This window comes from Gouania willdenowi, chromosome 8, assembly GCF_900634775.1.
Source record: "Gouania willdenowi chromosome 8, fGouWil2.1, whole genome shotgun sequence".
In the NCBI taxonomy this organism is placed as follows: Eukaryota; Metazoa; Chordata; class Actinopteri; order Blenniiformes; family Gobiesocidae; genus Gouania; species Gouania willdenowi.
Genome location: NC_041051.1, coordinates 22,595,853 through 22,616,314, shown reverse-complemented (window position 1 = coordinate 22,616,314; position 20,462 = coordinate 22,595,853). Strand labels below are relative to the sequence as shown.

The following is a 20,462-nucleotide window of genomic DNA, read 5'->3' as shown; positions in this document are numbered from 1 at the left end:
GAGAAGGGTCTGTCTGCGGCTGGGCGTTCCCGATTTGACTCAAGAACGCCCCCATGGGCGTTCCTGTTAGTTTTTCATCAACCAATCAGAGGAAGTTACGTGGGAACGACATGAAGGGGGCAGCATTGCGCAACCTAGCGTACTGCCTGCCGAAAAGCAGTGAAGAAGAAGAAGAAGAAGAAGAAGAAGAAGAAGAAGAAGAACAAGAAGATCATTTCCACAGCTTCATATAACTACATATAATATGCTGAATTTTGTTGGGGTTTAAACGATATTTACATTGTTATAATATTATTATTTTCAGAATAATTTCTAACACTTGCATAGTGATCTTCACCATACCCACAAAGACACTCAGGAGAAAACATGAGCAGAATTACTTTTTTGAAAAAAAAAAAAAAAAATCAATTAAAATCATCATCTTAGCAACAGATTCAAAATAAAATGTATAAAAATATTAGACTAAGGCATTGCAGAAAAAACAAGATACATGTAAAACATGTGATGACAATCAAATAACAGTATTTCTAGTTGAGTAGGACATATCAGCACTCTTTATTATATACAGATGACATGCATTGTTCAGTATGCTGTGTACGGTAATTAACAATTCCTTTTAGGGATGTAGCGATTAATCGTAAGGCAAAGCGCTTTGAGACTGCTTCAGTGTAGTGATAAGGCGCTATATAAATCAAGTCCATTTACCATTTAAAAATCGATTCATAGGTATCACGGTTGATATCGATTTTCGGAAAATTGAATCGCAGTACTTTTTTTAACCAGCACCATCCACAAGTGTAGGCGGTGGGCGGAGTCTGCTAATACTTTCTTTCTGGCCGCCTTCTACTCTTAAATATGTTAATAAATGATTCATTACCCCTTTAGCACCGAAAGAATATCTGTAATATTACTTGAATATCTGTAAAAGTCACGTTTTTCTATTAGCTCTGTCTGCTAGCATAGCTTCTCTTCTTCACTGCAAGATATCTGCATGCCAACCGACCACTGTGTTACCAGCGCCCTCTGCTGGTCCAAACAAATATGATGTAAATCAGTGCAATCACGGTTTTTTTTTTTTTTAAAGTCCAATTGTTAAGGCACAAAATACATTTTCAGTTGCACTTTTAAAAAGAAAAAGAACTATTATGCAGTTTTGCATTGTTTATTATAGAATTTAAATTAATAGGCTTCATTTTCATTTGTATTATTCCTTTATTTATTTCATTCAAGATTTATTTTTAGTTAAATTGCATTGTTTTGAATAGTTTATCAAGGAATTCTTTTGACAATGAAAAATAGTACAGTATTTTCTAGTTTTTTTCCCAAAAAAATAAATTTGTCTACAGTCCCATTTTGTAAAATAAATCGTGAGAGAATCGTATCGTGAACCCAGTATCGTGAATCGAATCGTATCGGGAGTTGAGTGAATCGTTACATCCCTAATTCCTTTTGTTGAAAATGAACAACTTGACCACACAAAAGAAAACGTACCAAAAGCTCTGTTAAAATCATTTTGTTCTATTTATTATTTTTGTATGAAAATAGGCTCTTTGCACATGCAATTGAAATCTTTTCATCAAAAAATTTGCAAAGGGATTACGAGATTGGCACTCAAGGAATTGTACCGCTGACAAACATAGGAAAACACACAGATTCTCATATTACCTTTTTTATATATATATCATTCCACATTACAGACAACAAAAAATTGTAAGGAAACAGCACAGTCTTATTACATATCTATAAACACAGAGAGATGCTGACGATCATCTTCCGTTCAACAGTTTCCCTGATGAGACATAAACAGTTTCACCCTCAGGAATAATCAGTCACATGAGACAAATTGTGTTTATTTGCATTTTAAAAGCTAAGAACCCTGATTTACCTTGATGGCTGCATCAAACCAATACAAAAGATGAGCATCTTTATCTGCCGGTTCAGGCTTAGTGGTTAGCACATCCGCCTCACAGCAAGAAGGTTCTGGTTTCAAGCCCTGGGGTGGACACCTGGGTCCTTTCTGTGTGGAGTTTGGATGTTCTCCCCGTGCTGCGTGGGTTTCCTCCGGGTACTCCGGCTTCCTCCCACAATCCAAAAACATGACTGTAAGGTTAATTGGAGTCTCTAAATTGCCCATAGGAGTGAATGAGAGTGAGTGGTTGTCTGTCTGTGTTGCCCTGCGATGGACTGGCACCCTGTCCAGGGTATACCCCCGCCCAGTGAGAACCGGAGATTGGCACCGGCAGACCCCCGCGACCCTGATAAACGGGAATAAGTGGGTCTGAAAATGGATGGAATCAATGGATCTACTGGTTCAAGTTTTTGTTGTTTTTTTAATTCTATTTTTTGTTTCGATCGGGTTACACAGGATTACAGAAGTATGACAGAAATATACAAGACTGATCAGTTGTGTTGCAGAAAAAGGGATTCCAGCTGTTTTTGCATAATACCTGCTTGAAATGTTTGTGCTATTTTTAGGTTGCTTGCTTGGCTGATATTGCTGTAGAAGTAAATACGGTAAAAGGTTGCTTTTAGGTCCTAAAAAACATTTTATTGTCACGTTAGTCAGTTACTCACACTGGAAAAGATCTAAAAATGTAATGATAATCTGAAATGTGAGAAATTTGAGCAACATTATGGCACATGCCCTCTTTCACATGCAAGAATGATGCCTGATTCAATTTTGATCTACAAATGGATGTAACTGTGTAACATATTTACAGAGCAGGCAACATGCAAGTCCCTTTGCTTATTGATGTTTATTTGCTGAGCGAGGAACAGTCTGCCAGCGGCTGGAAAACCTCAGAGCCGCATCAGTGCAATATTCATATATATGGAAGGGCATGTCAGACATAATGACACTGTGTCTGATTTCCAACTGTTGTGTGGGATGCTGCCAATCCGCAAAACTTGGAATGGTTGTAAATATTTGGCACTTTATGACCTGCAGCAAAACACTGATCAGAAAATCCTGCAGCCATGCTGGAGAAGTAACACTAATTATGAAACAAGAGGTCACCACAAACATTAAATACTGCAAGGTACAGGGAAAACATTGGCCTTTTTTTTAAATTTTTTTTTAATCAAGTCACTGTTGTCAACCTTTATATAAAAATAACTTTCTCTGGTTTTCTTGGTTTTTTTCTTTTTTAAAGGCAGTTTGAACCACCACAATAGTCATACATACTGATATGGGTGCATCATAGCCTACTTCGTACGTCTTTAGTTTTATTTTACAAAAACATGTATTTTTTACCTTTTAAAATTCAAACCCATAGGTTTTATTTCTTTAAATGTCTTTTCAGAAAAAAATACCACATATGGCCCACAACATTATGACCGCTAACGGGTCACTTTACCATCTGTTGTATTATTCACAAGTTAAGATTTTGTCCTCAAAGTTAGTTTCATAGGACAATGAATAGTTGAAAAAAACCATAAATTGTATATTAAATTAGGCAGGGATTCAGTCCGCATCTTACAAAAGTGCTCTAACAATCATAAAAAGTCCTATTTAAGAATATTTATTATCTTTCAGTCGACAGTCATACTGGTTGAGGTGGCCTATTGCACAATTACACTCTTCTCAATACGTGTGTGCGTGTTTTAACTGCAGCAGCATATGGCACCAGTATGCGTTAACAGAAGGCCGCAGTAGAATTGGGATACTGAAGCTAATCTTCTTTCATGTGCATAACAATTAATTTATTCCTTCAGTCACTTCATTACGCACCTACAAACAATTGCTGCCAACCATGTAAATGGACTTGGACAAGGCCATTTATTACAGCCTGCACTTCTTTTAGCAGATTTATACACCCACCCTGTCATGAGGAAACAATGGGTCACAAGTGGTTAAATTAATTCAATCAGTCTGAGCCACAAATTTGGCCCCCAAATCCACTGATATTAACATTTTTTTAAATGTCCATGACCAAGAGACTACATAACCTTACTGCACAGCTTAAAGAGCTCAAATCAGGATGTCAAATATATGGCTTGCAGGACAAAACTTCCCATCATAGGGGTTGGTTTGGCCCATAATGTGTATATTTTTACAGAAGGAGACACAATTTATATGTGTTCATATAAAAGTTTTTGTTATTGCCAACATGATTCTAAATACAGATGTTTGTAAAAACTGACATTAAAGATTTGCTGCTACAGAGTGGAGTGAATGTCTTGGAGTTCTGCTTGAACTTTTCTTGCAGGTCATAATTTAGTGGCTGATCTGTCTTTAAAAAAAAACAGTAACAAAAAAGGCTGGTCTCACAAAGGCAATACTTCCTGAACAAGAGTAGCATGTCCACAGTATTCCAAAACTACAAAAAACCAACTGCTTAAATAAAATCTTGGCACTGACACTTGCATCGAACAGTGTTTGGTCTTACAATATTATCGTAATGGCTTTAAAGCCTCTTCCATTAAAAAGAAGTGATAATGGAATTTCTGCATAAGATATTCAAGTTGCAACACTGAAAAAGCATTATCATAATTTTAGGAGAAAGGGAACACTGCTGGCAAAGAGGCGCTTGAGTCAGAATTGGCAGTTGTGGTCTAAAGTCACCACCATGAGGCAGCAAACAACAAGGCAGATGGAGCAGCAGTGAAGCACTCATTTGTTGTTAAGTTGCCATAAGGAGACCTGGAGAGGAAGAAAAAGATGCTAAAGAAGGTATAAACGTATAAAATCCAGGTTTTACTCACAGATATAAAAAGATTGGCGCAACATTTTGATATAGTTTAAAAAAAGCCATGTGCTGTAATTGTTCAACCTCGAGTAGCAGCTTATGTGAGAAATACACAAGTAACATACAAATTTAACAATAAATCTGAAGTAACAGCAAAACAGCCCACACTGTGGAGAGAAGCGACAGCACTTTGCCTGAAGGATGAGGATGCTTTCTTTTAACATCATTGTTTCAGGTCCTGTAGCTGAATTATATTTCATGATATTAAATTCTTGTGGAATGAAGTTCTTCATACTAGGATTTTATCGCTAGTAGTTTTAGTAAAGACTTAGATGGAATTCTATGTTTCTCTACAAAGAATTGTGTTGTTTTTGCAAAGACTGAACAGTAGTACAACTAAATCTGAAGTTTTATTTTTCTAAATATTTTCACTTGGGGATCAACAGAAATGACAGGATGCTTAATCTGCTTGGATATTCAACAGGAATTGAGGATCAAATGTGATGCATTAAGTTTGACTGTGATAACCCCAACAGGACATACTCTCAGCTGCAACATCAGAATTTATGTTTTGGGCACACCATCACGACCTCACACCTCCTCCAGCTTGCAGGATTCTTTAAGGCAACAATGGTGTTTAGAAACCCCTAAAAAGTTTGCAACAGCTCATCATTAGGTTTTGGTTAAATCCATACAGACGGTTTTCCTTCTCCCGATTTGCTGCTACTGCTGTTGCTGCTGCTGCATCCTCCACTGCTACCTCCTTTTCCGTGCTTCAAACGATGCTTGCGCTCTTTCTGAGGCTGAGGTTGGGCCTGGATAATGTTACTTTGGGGCTTGTCATCGGTATTCCCTCCGTCTTGCTCCTCTGCCCGGTGCTGCTGACTGTAGGCTTGGATGGCTGCTTCCAGCTGCTGGTGAGCATGCTGAATCATGTCCTTATTCAGGGCCACTCGGGCTTCGCCCCCAGTGGGAAAATTGTCCTCATTGCTGCCAAACTGCTGCTGTTCCTCCTGGGCAATGTTTGCCCGATTTTGTTTGCATGCCATCTTGGCATTGCTGAGGTCTGTGTATGGCATCTGCTCTGGCTTCACCACGATGTTATAACCGGGTGGAGCTGATGGCGTGTTCCAAGAGAAGGGGTAACCAACATAATCAGCCTCTCCTTCTCCACCCACTCCTCCCTCAGAGCCTGCCTCAGGAACTGTTCCCCCAACTGGAACTTCAACTCCCCCATTGCTGCCAAGAAGACCCAACTGGTACTCCTCCTCTTGGGGCGGGCAGCGTCTGCGGCGAAGGATGTCACATATGGAGCCAATACCTAAATGAAGCATCTCCCAGACATTAAGAGTCAGGCAAAGTATGGTGACACCATACATGATGCGCAGGAATATAGTTTTCTCTGTAGGTCGTGAGACGAAACAGTCTACGCTGTGGGGACACGGTATTGCCGAGCAGACAAACTTCGGCATGACATGGAACCCATACAGGAAGTACTGACCTGTCAGGAAACCCGCCTCCAGCACTGTACGAGTCACCAGCTGTAAAACATAAACTCTCATCAGCCCCTCGTCTCGAATACGTTTACGCCCATCGTGGCGAATCTTTGGTCTGGGCGCTGGCTGCAGTGGATCCCTTGGCCTTTTTGGTGGCTCAATCTCTGGCACCTCATAGATCATGGGATCATCTTCTTGGCCCCCCTCGGTCTCCTCGATGCCTCTATGCTGCCTTGCTCCGAAGCATATTTTCCGAGGTTTTCTGTGTGTGTAGCTGCCTCCCCCTGTTCTAACTATGTGAGATCCACTCACTCCTTTGGCTTCATCTAATCCTGCAATCTTATTGATAGCATAACCCATGTAGATAAGAGAAGGCATTGCCACCAGGATGATTTGGAAAACCCAGAAGCGGACATGAGAGAGCGGGGCAAAGGAGTCGTAGCAGACATTCTCACAGCCCGGCTGGCCAGAGTTACAGACAAACTTGCTCTGTTCGTCATAGTAGATGGACTCTCCCCCGACGGCAGTAAGGACAATGCGGAATACGATGAGCACGGTGAGCCACAGCTTCCCCACGAAGGTGGAGTGGTTGTGGATCTCCTCCAGCAGCCGCGTGAGGAAGCTCCAGCTCATGGTGTCGCTGGACAGTGGGGCAGACAGGGTCTCTCTCTCAACTGCTCACAGACTCTGAAGAAGAAGACAATGCCTGAGTTAGATATAAACATCTCAAAATCCTTTAATAACATGATCAAAGTAGAGGGGGAGAAGGGAAAAGTCTTTAATCCCCAGTACAATAATATTAGTCCTGCATGTTTAGTGTTTAGATACAGAAGCTGGTAAAATATCTACCGTTGCATTAAAGTGACCCCTTATCTTTGAGCTCAGATAATTCATTTTTGATAATGGCTCGAATACACACACTGAAATCCACTCAGCCTAACTTTGGACTTTTGGGGATTTAGAAGTCCAACAGGGTGGAAAGATGACACCAGTAAAAAATAAGTAACATCAAGCAGCATTGTGAGAGAGACAAAATAATGCAAATAGGGTTGTTAGCTGCATCACAGCACACACACGCACACACACTTTCTAAAGAAATAAATCTTCTTAGTATGCCATCTTTTATCTGAGGTGCTGTTTGTATATCATTTCCTGGCTTCTTCTGGTTAGGAGGCAAATGATGCTTAGCTGCCCTGTGTTGTATGTGTGCCGTTTAGGAAAAGGAACATGTTGCAGATATACAGTAGTCTTTTTTTTCCTAATGCTTCAGGTAGTATGTATGTACAAAGATAATCAGCAAGTGGCTGGACACAAAATGGTGAAGCAAGTTTCAAGACAGCAAACACACATTAGCTTGAGCACTGAAGCTGATCCTCAACACTATAATGTTTCTTTGGGGAAGAGTATGACACCTAAACAGAATTCCACTCTTATGAAGATACAGTAAAGCACGGATTAATGAGCTTTGCAGGGAGGAAATGCCAGCTATGATTTGGATGCTTTCCCTTACTAAGCAAGCGAGAGCTTAACTGTATAGAGCAGTAACAAAAAGGAAATATTTAGTTTGTGCACGTGCGGCAAAATTCTCCTGCTTTATGTCTCGAGGGGGAGTGGAGATAGTGGGAATGTCTTGGTGTGCTAGTAATAGAACTTGTGTAGAGTATTGATAACTTTCACCATATAAGGACATAGTTGAGAGACAGAGCGTATACAGATGTCAGGGATCCTGACAATCGCACTCCAGTCCATGTAATTCAAACATATGATCCCAACCCCAGAGCAATCTTAGTGTCTGACTAAGCATTTCATTTTCCCAGTGTCTCACCAACACATCTGGGTAAGTAGCACATGGCGCAGGCAAAGCACACAGTCATAGCCGTTTCCTCCATGGTCGAGTGCTGTCTGACTTTCCATCATTGAATTGATATCATAAAATACAGAACTCACTCTCCTGGTCAAATTGCGCTATGAAGGCCAGAAACAAAGGTCTCTGCACGAGGACTCTCCCATGTCTTGACCAACGCTATCAGCAACACACATAAACAGAGAGAGCACTGAACCACAGCAGATTCACAGGTACAATCCCTGACCAGTTTGTCTGTTGCAACTGTTGGACAAATAAACCTTGTGTCCACATCTGACCAACCAACTCTAGACACTCTTGACACTGTCTCAACTCATTCTTCCAAAACCGCCATAACAGAATAAGTTCACATTTTTAGTTCCCCAAAAATTAACAGGTATAATAATTTTAACCAAATCAATACAGACAAACAGGTACAATGATACTGCAACATTATTAGGATTTTCTACCTTTTTAAATTTGTTCTGCAGAATTTAATACGTTGGCAATTTTTTGAGGCAATCTTTATATGTAAAAAATTGATTGTTGTGCAATTACGGCGTTGACTGACAAAAAAGTGCCTTAAGTAGCACGTCTTCTTTGGTGTTATTGGCGGAGGCGTTGCATACTGCCACCAAATGCACCAAATGTAGTTGTAATGACATGCTACATACACAGAGCGAGGACGAACAGCGTCAAAATGACAAGTATTTGTGGCAGGCCTAATTTATTTGTGTCAGTCTGTCACAAATAAATGAATGTATGGGAAACACTGATTCATGTATGCTATACACTGATATACTGTATATATATTATTTTTCATACAAATGTATTTTATATTGTAACTGTTCATAATTGTTCACTAAAATGTGGTCTGTTGTTAACTTTGTGTTGAAGTTAATTATTAGTGGTCCAAACCATGCTCCCACTAACCAAGAGAGACCTGCATATTCCAGGATTGGGTTGCATATACTAATAATAATAATAATAAAAGCTCAGTAAACACAAGGGAATAAGTTGTGAGGTAGTGGCCATATGAGCTTTGTGTGTGGAGAACCATTATGAACCCTTTCTTCCTTTAAAGTAGGGATGCTTAACCAGGGGTACACATACCTTTGGGGTACCTGTATTGGGGAATTTACAGCTTTGTTAATGGGCCAAGAAAAATATTGTATTGGACCTGTTTCTGATTTTGTTCCAATGCCATTAATAGGACTATATTGAAACACTTATGGATACATGCTGTAAAATCTTGTGCAGACAAAAAACCATGAATAATAGATGTTCAGTTAGAATAGCAATGGAAGGTTCAGGGGAGTCTGCTGACTCATAGAAAGACATGAATAAAGGGTGAAGAAAAAATGCTTATGCTCTGCCCAAATATATATAAAAAAAGCTCACTAAATGACACATTTAACAAATGTGTGATGATAAAATATCATACTCACTGACTGCAAGGAACCGTCAGCCTCCCTCCTGACCGCAGGTGGCGCTGCTGCACAGCCACACAAATCTGCATTTTTTTTCTTGCTCACACTACCTCAGCCACATATAACCTGGCATTTTGCTTTCTGAACTCATTTACGTCTGCTGGAGCTTGTGGGCCTGTTTGGGGTAAGAAGCTGACTCTGTGCATTAGATTCTATGGGGTGAGTCAGACTCACAGATAACACTGCACTAACACAGCAGGCGGGTTTTCCCTTTGCTACTGAGATATAAAAAAGAAATAGTCAGTGGTCAGAAATCATGTCACACAAAAGAATGCCAAAAAGTCAATTCCCTTCCCGGACAAGGTTTTGGCAGGTCACAAAAACATACCTCATTGGTAGAGAACCATTTAAAAACAATGAAAATACAGCTGTTAGCTGCTGTACTTCTACAGTTATTTTGGAAGCATTGAAAACTTTGAATCTGACGGATTCACAGTGTACTGTGGGCTTCCTCAGGGCTCTGTTCTTGGACCCCTTATGTTCTGCCTTTATGCTTAAAGGCAGGGTAGGTAATTTTTGAAAGCTACCATGATTTTGAATGTAGCTTCCCCGACGGCTCCGCCTTTACCCCCACCCCCCTCCCCTCTGTGCTCCGTCTCACTCACATGCACGAGCACCGCTGCTCCAGAAGCAGACCTCAGCTCATCGCTTGTATTGTATAGAAACTTTGTCGTCTCATGTCTCATTCAGCAGTAAGTAAACACTAAACTTTATCATTATATGTATATGTTAAAAAACGTTAATAAAAACTCAGTTTTAAGTCCGTCACCGGTGGCACAGTTTGAGTGTGGGCTTGTGCACGCGAGGGGTCGAGAACAAGCAGGGAGACAGGGAGATGTGATTGGTTAATAAAAAACTAACTAACTTTTTTCATTAGTCAAAGTTATTACAGGTTTACAGCTGCTACAAATGACAGATTTTCTTTGTTCCTTTTTCAGAGCACATAAGATTTGAATTTCTGTCAGGACATCAAGAAAATTTCAACCAAAAACTTAAAAAGTGTATCCAGAGAAAATAATCTACCCTACCTTTAATTCCTTTAGGTCAAATTCTGCAGAGCTGTATGGTTGATTATCAGAGCTACGCAGTTTAAACCCCCCAAAAAGTGCCTCCCTCCCCACTTAACATTTTTAACTGTTTTTTAAAATGGTAAAACTTCCTGCTATACTCATAAAAATAGCATATAATGTCAAATCACATATTTAGAATAGTAATAATAAAGTTATTTGAGTTGTTCAAAATGAAGGTCAGAAATCCATATTTATTTCTTTTATATTTATATATTTTTGTTGTGTACATATTTATTCTAACTATAAAACCAATAATAAGTATTCATTACATATAACATTACATATTTTTATAGCTTTCTTAACAGAGTACAATTTACCAAGGTATGGGTAATTTCTGTTCTATTTTAAAGGTTTTAAATATAGAGAATATTAAACAAGGAATAAAAGTTTGTTAAAGTTTGCAGTTTCCAAAGTGAGGAGTTGTGTTGTGTTTCTTTCTCTCAGAGGGGGAAGGATAAGCTTCTTTGTGTGGCATGCTGAGAAATTCTATCCATATATCTAACCAATTTAGCTAAAAACTTTCTAAATTTTTCATGTTTGTTTCTGGACAATGACTAAAGGAGTCCAATGGCGTTTATCAGAACCTCCAATCAATCACACTCACTAATATACTTAAAGATTACACATATTACACACAAACCTGGGCTAAAACCAAAAAAGGATAAATACATTTTAAAGATAAAAATATTTATCTCAGTGGAAAAGCTTTGTGAGAGAATCTGAAGAGTAGGACATCTTTGTTGTGATGGAGGAATGAGCTGTTTTTCATTTCACCGGAAAATATAAATTCCCTCATTAAGGGTAACCAAAGGCAGAGAAGCACAATGCCTAAGCTCTTCCTTATGTTACAGGAACAATCTGGAAGGCAGACATTGCATCTGTGCCCAAGATTCAGCTTCACATGCAGCAAGACACAGAAAGCATACAACCTTTTTAGAAAAAGTACTGAAAGGTTAATTTTCTGACTAGGCAGAAGTTCATGCTAGACTTTGTCCAGTAGTCACAAGACTGGATTTCCTTTTCTAGACCATTTCAGAAATTCTTGAAAATAAATAAATAAATTAAATACAAGGTGTACTTGTGATGTTTTTTGACTGAAAAAAACAAAACAAAACAAGATCCTCAATGTCAAAAATGATTGTCAAAAATTGCAGTCTTTTTAAAAAATATAAATATTTCAAGCACCTTTTTTGTATTTTGTCTTGTATTTGACAAATTAAAACAAAAATTATACTGATAGTGACAAATTAGTATTTACCTTGAGTAAAACATCAGATTGTTTTAAAATTTAGATCTATAATACCTATGAGTATAATGTTAAGTCATAAGTTAAAGTCGGAAACATTAATAAATCAGCAGAAGGTGAAAATTGTAAACGCTAAAAGGTGTTGTTTTTAGTCTCTCACTACAAACGCCTAAAACATAATTCTTCAGCACTTTCACGCTTGCATGCCTTTCTCCTCTGTCCCTTCTCCTCCCATCATGCAACACTATTAACAATCAAAGATGTTCATTTGATGTTTCTAAATCCACTCGCTACTGGTGGGTGCTCAAATTAGCACTGCACATTATCTCAGCCTCTTTTCTTATCTCTGTCCACAGCGCGGACCAATGGCTGTTACTAAAATCTCAGCGTAAATCCTCTTTAAGTTAATGTCAGTCAAAGGCCATGGCTTCTGGTAAAGATGTCTCCCATGAATGGTAAGCCAATGAATAACCCAGAAAAATTATTTTCTATCACTGATGTAGCTTAGGAAGAGCTATAGTTTGTCTTTGTTGACTGATTTAAAGACAGACATTGTTATTGAAGTTCAAATCTAGTGGAGAGTAGACTCAAAGCCACCTCTATGAGTCCCTGAGCAAGGCCATTTATGCTCCCTGGGTGCCCGCAAACCTCCTTCAGCGTTTAACCAATTTTGACCATTCAGATCTCAGAACGTGTCAAAAATTTGCCACATGGGTGCTTGTAGTTTTGTGATTTGTAACTTTTGTCAAAAACATTTTTTTATCGATTTTTTTGTTTCTGTTCAAAGATGTTTCCATTATAATAATAATAGGGAAATCCCCCCTTTCAACTTTTTTTTCCTTCAGCTTTGAACTTCAGCTGTTCGGCCATTCTTCAACCAATTTAAACCGTTCAACTTTTAGAATATTCAGCCATCTGTTGTCTTTCAAGTTTTATCTTCAACTTTTCTCAATCCTCAAGGTTTTTTTTTTTACCTACAGCCCTTCAATTGCAATGACTTTTCAACTCTGATCCCATTTTTAGAGTGGAATGGTGGAGATGGATCTTCTGAATTCACTCATGCAGCGTACTGAGATGCAGGGCAGCAGCTGCATCCTCACTTGCATTTTCTTCAGGAAATGTGAATATTGTAGTTATTATAATTATTATTCATTACTAGGCTTTACACGATCAGGATTTTTGGGCCGATCACCATCAGTGAGTTTAAAAAAAAAAACAATCACCAATCTGATCATGTGAATTCAGGTTGTTTTTTTTAGGTACCGACCGAATTTCTTTGGTACTACCTGATACAGATTCACGGAAAATCAAACGGTACCATGTTTCTAGACCTAAACGCAGCCTTGTGACTGTGAGGGAGTGGAAGAGTTGAAGATGACATGAACATAATATTTGTTGTCAGAGTGTGTGTGTGGGCGCATGGCCCTTTAACTGTGAATGAATGCCCTAGTCGCTCGACCAATGTGAAGAGTGAGAGAGCATGTGTGAATGGAGCAAATCAATTATAAGCTGTATGCCGTTTTTAGTGATTGGCAAATCAAACATTGCAGCTGTTGAATTAAACTGCAGTCCCATGTCATACTCAATGACTGTTGTGAAGCAACTACAAGAGAGTTGGACATGAAGCTGCAGAGGCAGACCACACTGGAACTACAGTACGTGAAGCCTCCATTAGCATTAGCATTAGCATTAGGAGTAAAAAGCATATTTACTGTGGCATTGCAAAACCTGCTGTTGCTTATAGTCCATATTCACAGGAGCACAGCAGGGGTGGGGCGCACACACATGCACACAAACACTTCTGTGTCCACCACCTCCCTGAAACGGACAGAAGTGTCCGCTATGAAAGCGAAAGTAAACAGGAGGCATCACTCTGCTTTAAAACTCTCACTTTTAACATGATTGGGCTGAATAAACAAAACAAATGTGCACACAGACACTAACAGCAGACGCTGTCCCCGCTTTCAGAGCCAGTAAACTGGGAAGAAGTTCGGTGCTCTACCGCCCTGCTCCAACCGATCGACATCTTTGATGTTTGCTCATAGGTTTTCACCTTTGTGCACAAATGTGAGTGAAATAAAGCCGTGTTGAGTAAAGCAAACAACTCTTCGGTGTAAATGAGATGATTAAACAATGCAATGGGAGCATCTACAGAAAGTTTCATTACGACAATAGCGTCATTGATCGGATCGGCAAATTAAGACATTACAGTCAATCACATTAACTCACGAGATAACTCGTCATTTCAAATCCAAACGCTCAGTGCCATTGACGAGATAACTCGTCATTTGCATTTTTTTCAAGGGGATTACTAGAAAACACCCTGGCGGAGGTCCCTCATCAATATCTAAGCTGTGGGGTGTTGTAGTGACTAACTGTGCCCTGAAGATGGCAGCAGTACACCTTTAGATGAGAGATTAGCCACTGATGCTACCCAGCAAAGGAGGAAGAAACAGGAACAAGTGAGATTATGGCGCTACAGAGTGATATTGTGAAGTATCCAGCAGCTCACAGCTCCACATACTAACACAGAACATGTGTGGACCTGAGTGGATTATTGATAATGTTGAGATGTTGAGAAAAAACCATCAACTAACCGGGCCAAACGGGTTATCCCTGCGTGTCAGGAGGAGGGGGGGGGTACAAAATACCCCGACCCTGTGAGCCAGATAGCAAAATAATAGGTGACATGTAGGAGGTAGCAGCGCACCTTAGGATGAGAGATCATCCATGCTCAGCAGAGCTAAGAGGGAGAGAGGAAAGGTGTTTACGAGACAGAAAATGGCGCTACGTACGAGAGTTGACGTTCCCAGCAGCGCACAATCGACCAGAGCATGTGTGGAACTCATGGATAGTGTGGCGATGGTGAGATAAAATGATAAAAAGAACGGGAAACGCAGTGACACTCTGTATGTCCGGGAGGAAGAGGAAGTTCCGTGTGTGCCGACTGACGGGAGAGAAACTTGGAGGAACGCCAAAATACAGTTAGAAATCTATTCAACTCTGACCCAAAGCAAAATAATAATATTTTTGCCATCAAAAGCCCGGTCTCAGTGTTTTTTTTGTGTGTTTTATATAAGGAAACAATGTTCAGATGTTAGAGTTGTCACTAAAGCAAAAAAAAAAAAAAAATAGCTTTAAAGTCACTGACAGGGTTTTTTTTAGAAAAAGGCTTTTTTTCTCACCTTTTTGCTCTGAAACTGAAGATTTGTGTAAAACTTGCTCTATTCAACGGCTGATTACAAAAGAACGAAACGAGCAAGAAACAAATTTTTTTTTTGATGAATGTAGAGGCTTCAATCTTTCAGAATCTAGTGTCAGATTTCAGATAGTCATAGTAAAAAATATTCTGTGGGTCTTTAAAATCAGTCAAAATGCTCAAAAACAGCTGGCACTGAGGGGGTAGAAAATCTGAAAATGGCTGGCACTGAATGAGTTAATTGGATGAAATGCAAAATATTGACCGATCCGATATAGCCAATCAGATCGGTGTAAAGCCTATTAATTACCAACAATACAGTGACGACACAAAGGGTTTTCCGCTCAGGCGGCTAGTATTTGTGTCTCTTTTGAGAAGCCTTAAATCCAATTAGTATTTAGAGTGGGAGACTGCTTGTACCTCTTGAACTCCATCTTTTCCTTTTCCAACCAGCTTGTTTCTTTTTTTTTTCAGGGTCATGGGGGTATGCAAGTACTTAACAGTCATATTTTTGGACTGTGGGAGAAAACCAGAGTACCACACAAGTATGGGAAATCATACAAATTCCACACAAAAAGGACCCAAGTGTCCATCATATGGCTTGAACTCCAGGCTTTCTTGCTATGCACCCCCTCTTGAACATATTAAAGCTTTAGCATTGAGTTGTACAATTAAATGTTCACTACATTCCCGCATCCTCACTTCACCTCATGGAAAAAAACATCTTAGAGCTCATAATCTATGAAAGGTAACTAAAATCCTGTCCCAAAAACCAACTGTACACTAACTAAAGTGCAATATATAGTGTGTGCTCACACATCAGAAGTAGCAGTGTGAGGTCTACTAAAGCAGAAATTGCACAGGATGAATACATTTAAGTGTGCAGCAGGTGGGCTATAATGTCTCTAAAAGTAAAGTCATTTAAAAAGTCAGGCAGAAAAGGGCTACGTACAAACTGTATGATCATTTTATAATATTATGAGAGTAGCAACTTGATCTGATAAAGGTTTTTCATGTGTCATGAGGGTGACACACTTGTTCTTTTGGGGGTGTCTTTAAACATCATGTGCAGGACACAAAGCGCAGGGAAATGAATCAGATTGAGTTCCTTCCTCCAACTTCATCTGAAGTAAGTGGAGCTTGTTTATAAGAATTTCATATTGCCATTAAAACTTCATGCAGTAAAACTGCAGCATGTCTTTGGTACTTTTAAATTGGCGTGTTTAAAAGCTGACACTTTCATATCTGAGTGAGTGTATGCAGCCTTCAGAAGTAATGTATGTGTGCATATAAGTGTGCTTTGAAAAAAAATATTAGGATATCCGGTATGATTAGCTCTCATAATCTCTCAGTGTGACTCCATGAGCCAAGTTAATTTGGCTCATTTTACAGTGTATCATCTAACCAACTTCAAAGCCTTTTGAGAAATGCGTGAGTGGCAATTTCTTCTGCCTGCCCCTTATCACAATATAGGCTTTTACTAAGCCTATTTCAGAAATGTCATCATTTTTGTTAGAATTTGTAAACGGTTGGATTAAGTCACAGATGAACACATCACTTTTAAAAGCTGCGTGATGGGAGTGTATCCCAGCACAGCACTGGGACTGAGTTAGAACTGTCCAAGCAAAGTAGGATGCAGTTGTGTTAAAGTTCAAACAATGAATAACTCAAATTAGTGCTGCGTCCATGCTGCGTCCAACATCTTTACTTCAAGTTACACCTTCAATTTCTTCTTGTTTCTTCATTAAACCAAGATGCTGTAGATTTATGCACCACAGAAAACATTGACAGAGATATTACACAAGTTGTTTTTCTTTGTCATTATTTCTCACAGGTTTTTTGTTTGGGTTGTTGTTGATCTGTTTATATTTTTATCTTGGGTGCCTGTACTACGAGGCTGAATTTCCTCTTATTGCGCTATCTTCCGGGATTTATTCAGTGTGTGCTAGACTACGACGCTGGTTAACTTCTTACCGGGGTAAATCACCATGGTAACTCATGCTGAACGGCTAACCTGGTCTGGACAAGGTTAAGATGTCGATCAAATTTGAGCCAGTATAAAAGCCCCGCCTCCTGACCAATCAATTGTCTTGAAAAACGATCTGCCCTAGAAAAGGCGCATCATTCTGTGGACACGCTGCTGTGTGGATCTGATGTGACAGCTGACAGAAGACAGAATATTTAGGCATCAATGCAATCCTGTCATTGATGTCAATGACATCCTATAGGAAAGATATTCATTTTTACCTGATGGACTGACCTACATTAGTCAGCTGATAAAGCCTTTGTGCGTCGGGCGCTTCAGACCGATAAATTAATTCATGTATTCTATGACTGCGCAGACAGCCTCAGTCCTGTAAGATAATACAGACTGTATATAATACAAATATTGTCCACCTTATGATGTAGTCCAGGGTACACCAACATGGCGTCGGTTCCCACGGGCACCAGATAGCCCTCATTGACCATGTGTCTCTAGTCACTAATGAGCTCCATCTAAAATCTGATTTACTTTCCAGGATTCAAACTCACAACAGACGGCAGATGTAGTTATTACTAAGTAAATTAAATACTGCTGAACGTGACAAAGTTTTAGTATTAAATAAACCATCTTTAAATGTTTATTTTCACTGAAACATATACTATATAATATACAGTATATGATATAAATGAAATATCTTTTTTTTAAATGCAAGGTGGATTTTACAAATTTTACATGTTTTTTATGATTAGTTAAAAGTTGTAATTAATAGCTAGTAAAATGGCAACATGGGGATTTTCTATTTGAGTTTCTAGTTGAATAAATTAGGAGAAATAAAGTGTTGCTTGTTGAAACTTAAAGATTTCCGTGCCTGCTAGCCTTCCTTGTTATCTTATCCTCTAGCTGAAGAGAAACCATGAAAATGAAGCATTTAAGAACCTCTTTTCAAGTTTTACAGTACCTATAAAGTAGCTCACAGTGTCAAAAAGGTTGGTGACCCCTGAGGTAGCCTGAGATGTATGAAAGCAGCATCAGAGGGTTCCTCCACAAGGATTTGGGAAATGGGAAAATTACGCCAGTCTGGTTGCCATGGTGAATCCATGAATCGTGATCGATTGTTGGGTCTATTTGAGGAAGCTGCGTGCGGGCACTGATCCAGGACTGGTTTCACCTGGCTTAATGAATCTGTGTCTGCTCAGCCTGGCTTGGTCTTTGTACAACCAATTAGTCCTGGACGCTCTTGTTTTGGATTCTTTGAACCCAGCTCAGTCGTTTATCCTGACTGACTGAATTTAACTTTTGTACAATGGGCCCCAGGATGATTGTATGTGTCTCTACACCTCCAGTCTGGTCAGTATATGGATCAATGACATAAGATTTAAGGATTTTCAAGTGGCCAATTTTGAAATGGCAAAAATGTTAAAACACAAAAATACATGTTTTGAACGATTAAAAATGTTGTGCATCTATACCCCTTGATTTAAATGTTTATGTAAATGGTAAAATTTGAGAACGCTTGATATGAAACATATTTGAATAATTGTTCACTTCATGTGTGTAGAACTGTACATAGAACTGTAACGTGGTTCCCTCTCCAGTTTTGCGTTAAATTATAATTGACATTTTTTATAGAATTTTCATGCCAAAGTCAATTATCTTAACTTTATTACAATTTATGACTTTATGATTTTTTTAATTACATTTACAAATATAATTACACCATAATTGTAAGTCATTATCAATTACAATTGACCCCAACCCTGGTGTCTATCAGGATTTGTGAGGGTGGGTAGTGCGGGCCGACAAGGAGCAAAGAGGGGGATGGCACAAACACAGTGAGACGTCCCCTTGTTGGTCGTTGTATTCAGGGTGTAGTTTGTGAGCAGGATTTTAAGCAAGCTTTTATTTGGTGTCATAGGCAAATAATCGGATGTTGCATGAGCACTTTGTCTTTACTCTCTGCTCTTTTCCACGGAGAGACACAAAGCGCTCCATTCATGCAGTCCTTACTGATTTTCTCTTATGAGGCAGTTGGGTGTCATGCATGTAGAGTTCTCTTTAATGTGCATGCACGAACGTTTCTACAGAGTGCGAGAAACGATTGCTTTGCTTGCAGGATTTTCCTTTTTAACACACGTGTACATCAGGCATCACTCAGCATCTGTAGATGATTTTTGTTTCTATGTGGTTAACTGAAAACTGTCAGGAATCCAAAAACTAGGAAGATGCAGGTCTCCTTTCTTCTCTCATCCTTGGGTCGAGAGTTATAGAGTAAACCAGGGTTGGGGTCATTTATAATTGTAATCACGTAATTGATAACTTATTACAATTATGATGTAATTGTAATTTAAAGAATCGGTTGCTGTCGTAATCGTAATTAAATTGTGACTGAGTTTAGATAATTGACTTTGTATTTTGTAATTGCCATGAAAATTCAATAAAAATTGTCAATTATAACTTAACGCAAAACTGGGGAACCATGTTACAGTTCCATGTAGAATTCTACACATATGTAGTTAACAATTATTAAAATATGTTTCATATCAAGCTTTACCACAATTTACCAATTTATAAAAATAAATCAAGGGCTATATATACTGACACAAAATTTTTATTGATTAGGAAGCTTAACAAGGTAACCAATACATAGGAAAGAAATTAAATGGTAGATTTTTTTTGGTTTTTAGTGTGTTTTACAGTTCATTTAGGACCCGTTATCAAAAGAGACGCTAACAGAAAGCTAACACAAGAGGAAGGTTAACTTTTATTAGGTTGTTTCATTCAGGCTCAGTAATTGTGATTAATTGTAATTGAACTTCATTAATTGAGAACGTAATAGTAATTGACTTTCTGAAAATAAATAATAACTGGATTTAATTGCAATTGGAAGAAATGCTGGTGACTGTAATCGTAACTGAATTGTCATTGAACTTGGGCAATTGAAAACGTTAATTGTAATTGACCCCAATCCTGGAGTAAACGCCATCTTTTATCGTTGCATGGTGCCCTCGTCTAAAAACAGTTCCTGACGCTTTGACCTGAAAGCATGGGGGTTGATTCTCCATCACATTCATGTAAAACTGCAGAGGGTACGGAGTTGGTTTAAAACACACCATGATTGCAGCCCTCCTAGTAATCTCACATCCCCACTCTACTCTGTGAATCCATTCGTCTTTCAGATGGCAGAATGGCCCCTAAAGTGTAGACTGAGGCTGAAAGCTGCAGCTGCTGCATACACTGAGCAGAGGCAGGGGACAGAACCCCCACCTCTTCCTCCCTACACACACACACACACACACACGCACACGCACAGACACATATATATATACACACGGGGGAAGCACACACGTACGCCCACACACACACACACACAACAGCTCCTCCCTATTTGTCTGATGTTTTTGCTTTGCTTTAATAGGAAGACTGTTGCCATTTAAAACTCTCGCTTC

The 20,462-nt window shown here is 39.1% G+C and overlaps 1 protein-coding gene across 1 annotated transcript in view; it reads right to left on the bottom strand.

Moving 5' to 3' along the window:
- Window positions 1–2,161: 2,161 nt before the first annotated feature.
- Window positions 2,162–20,462, bottom strand: part of gjc1 (gap junction protein gamma 1) — a 42,803-nt gene continuing 24,502 nt past the window's right edge. The window contains exon 2 of the mRNA XM_028454840.1: window positions 2,162–6,871. Coding sequence (XP_028310641.1) covers window positions 5,372–6,817 — 1,446 coding nt within the window. The 5' untranslated portion in view covers window positions 6,818–6,871 and the 3' untranslated portion in view covers window positions 2,162–5,371. The remainder of the gene's footprint in view (window positions 6,872–20,462) is intronic.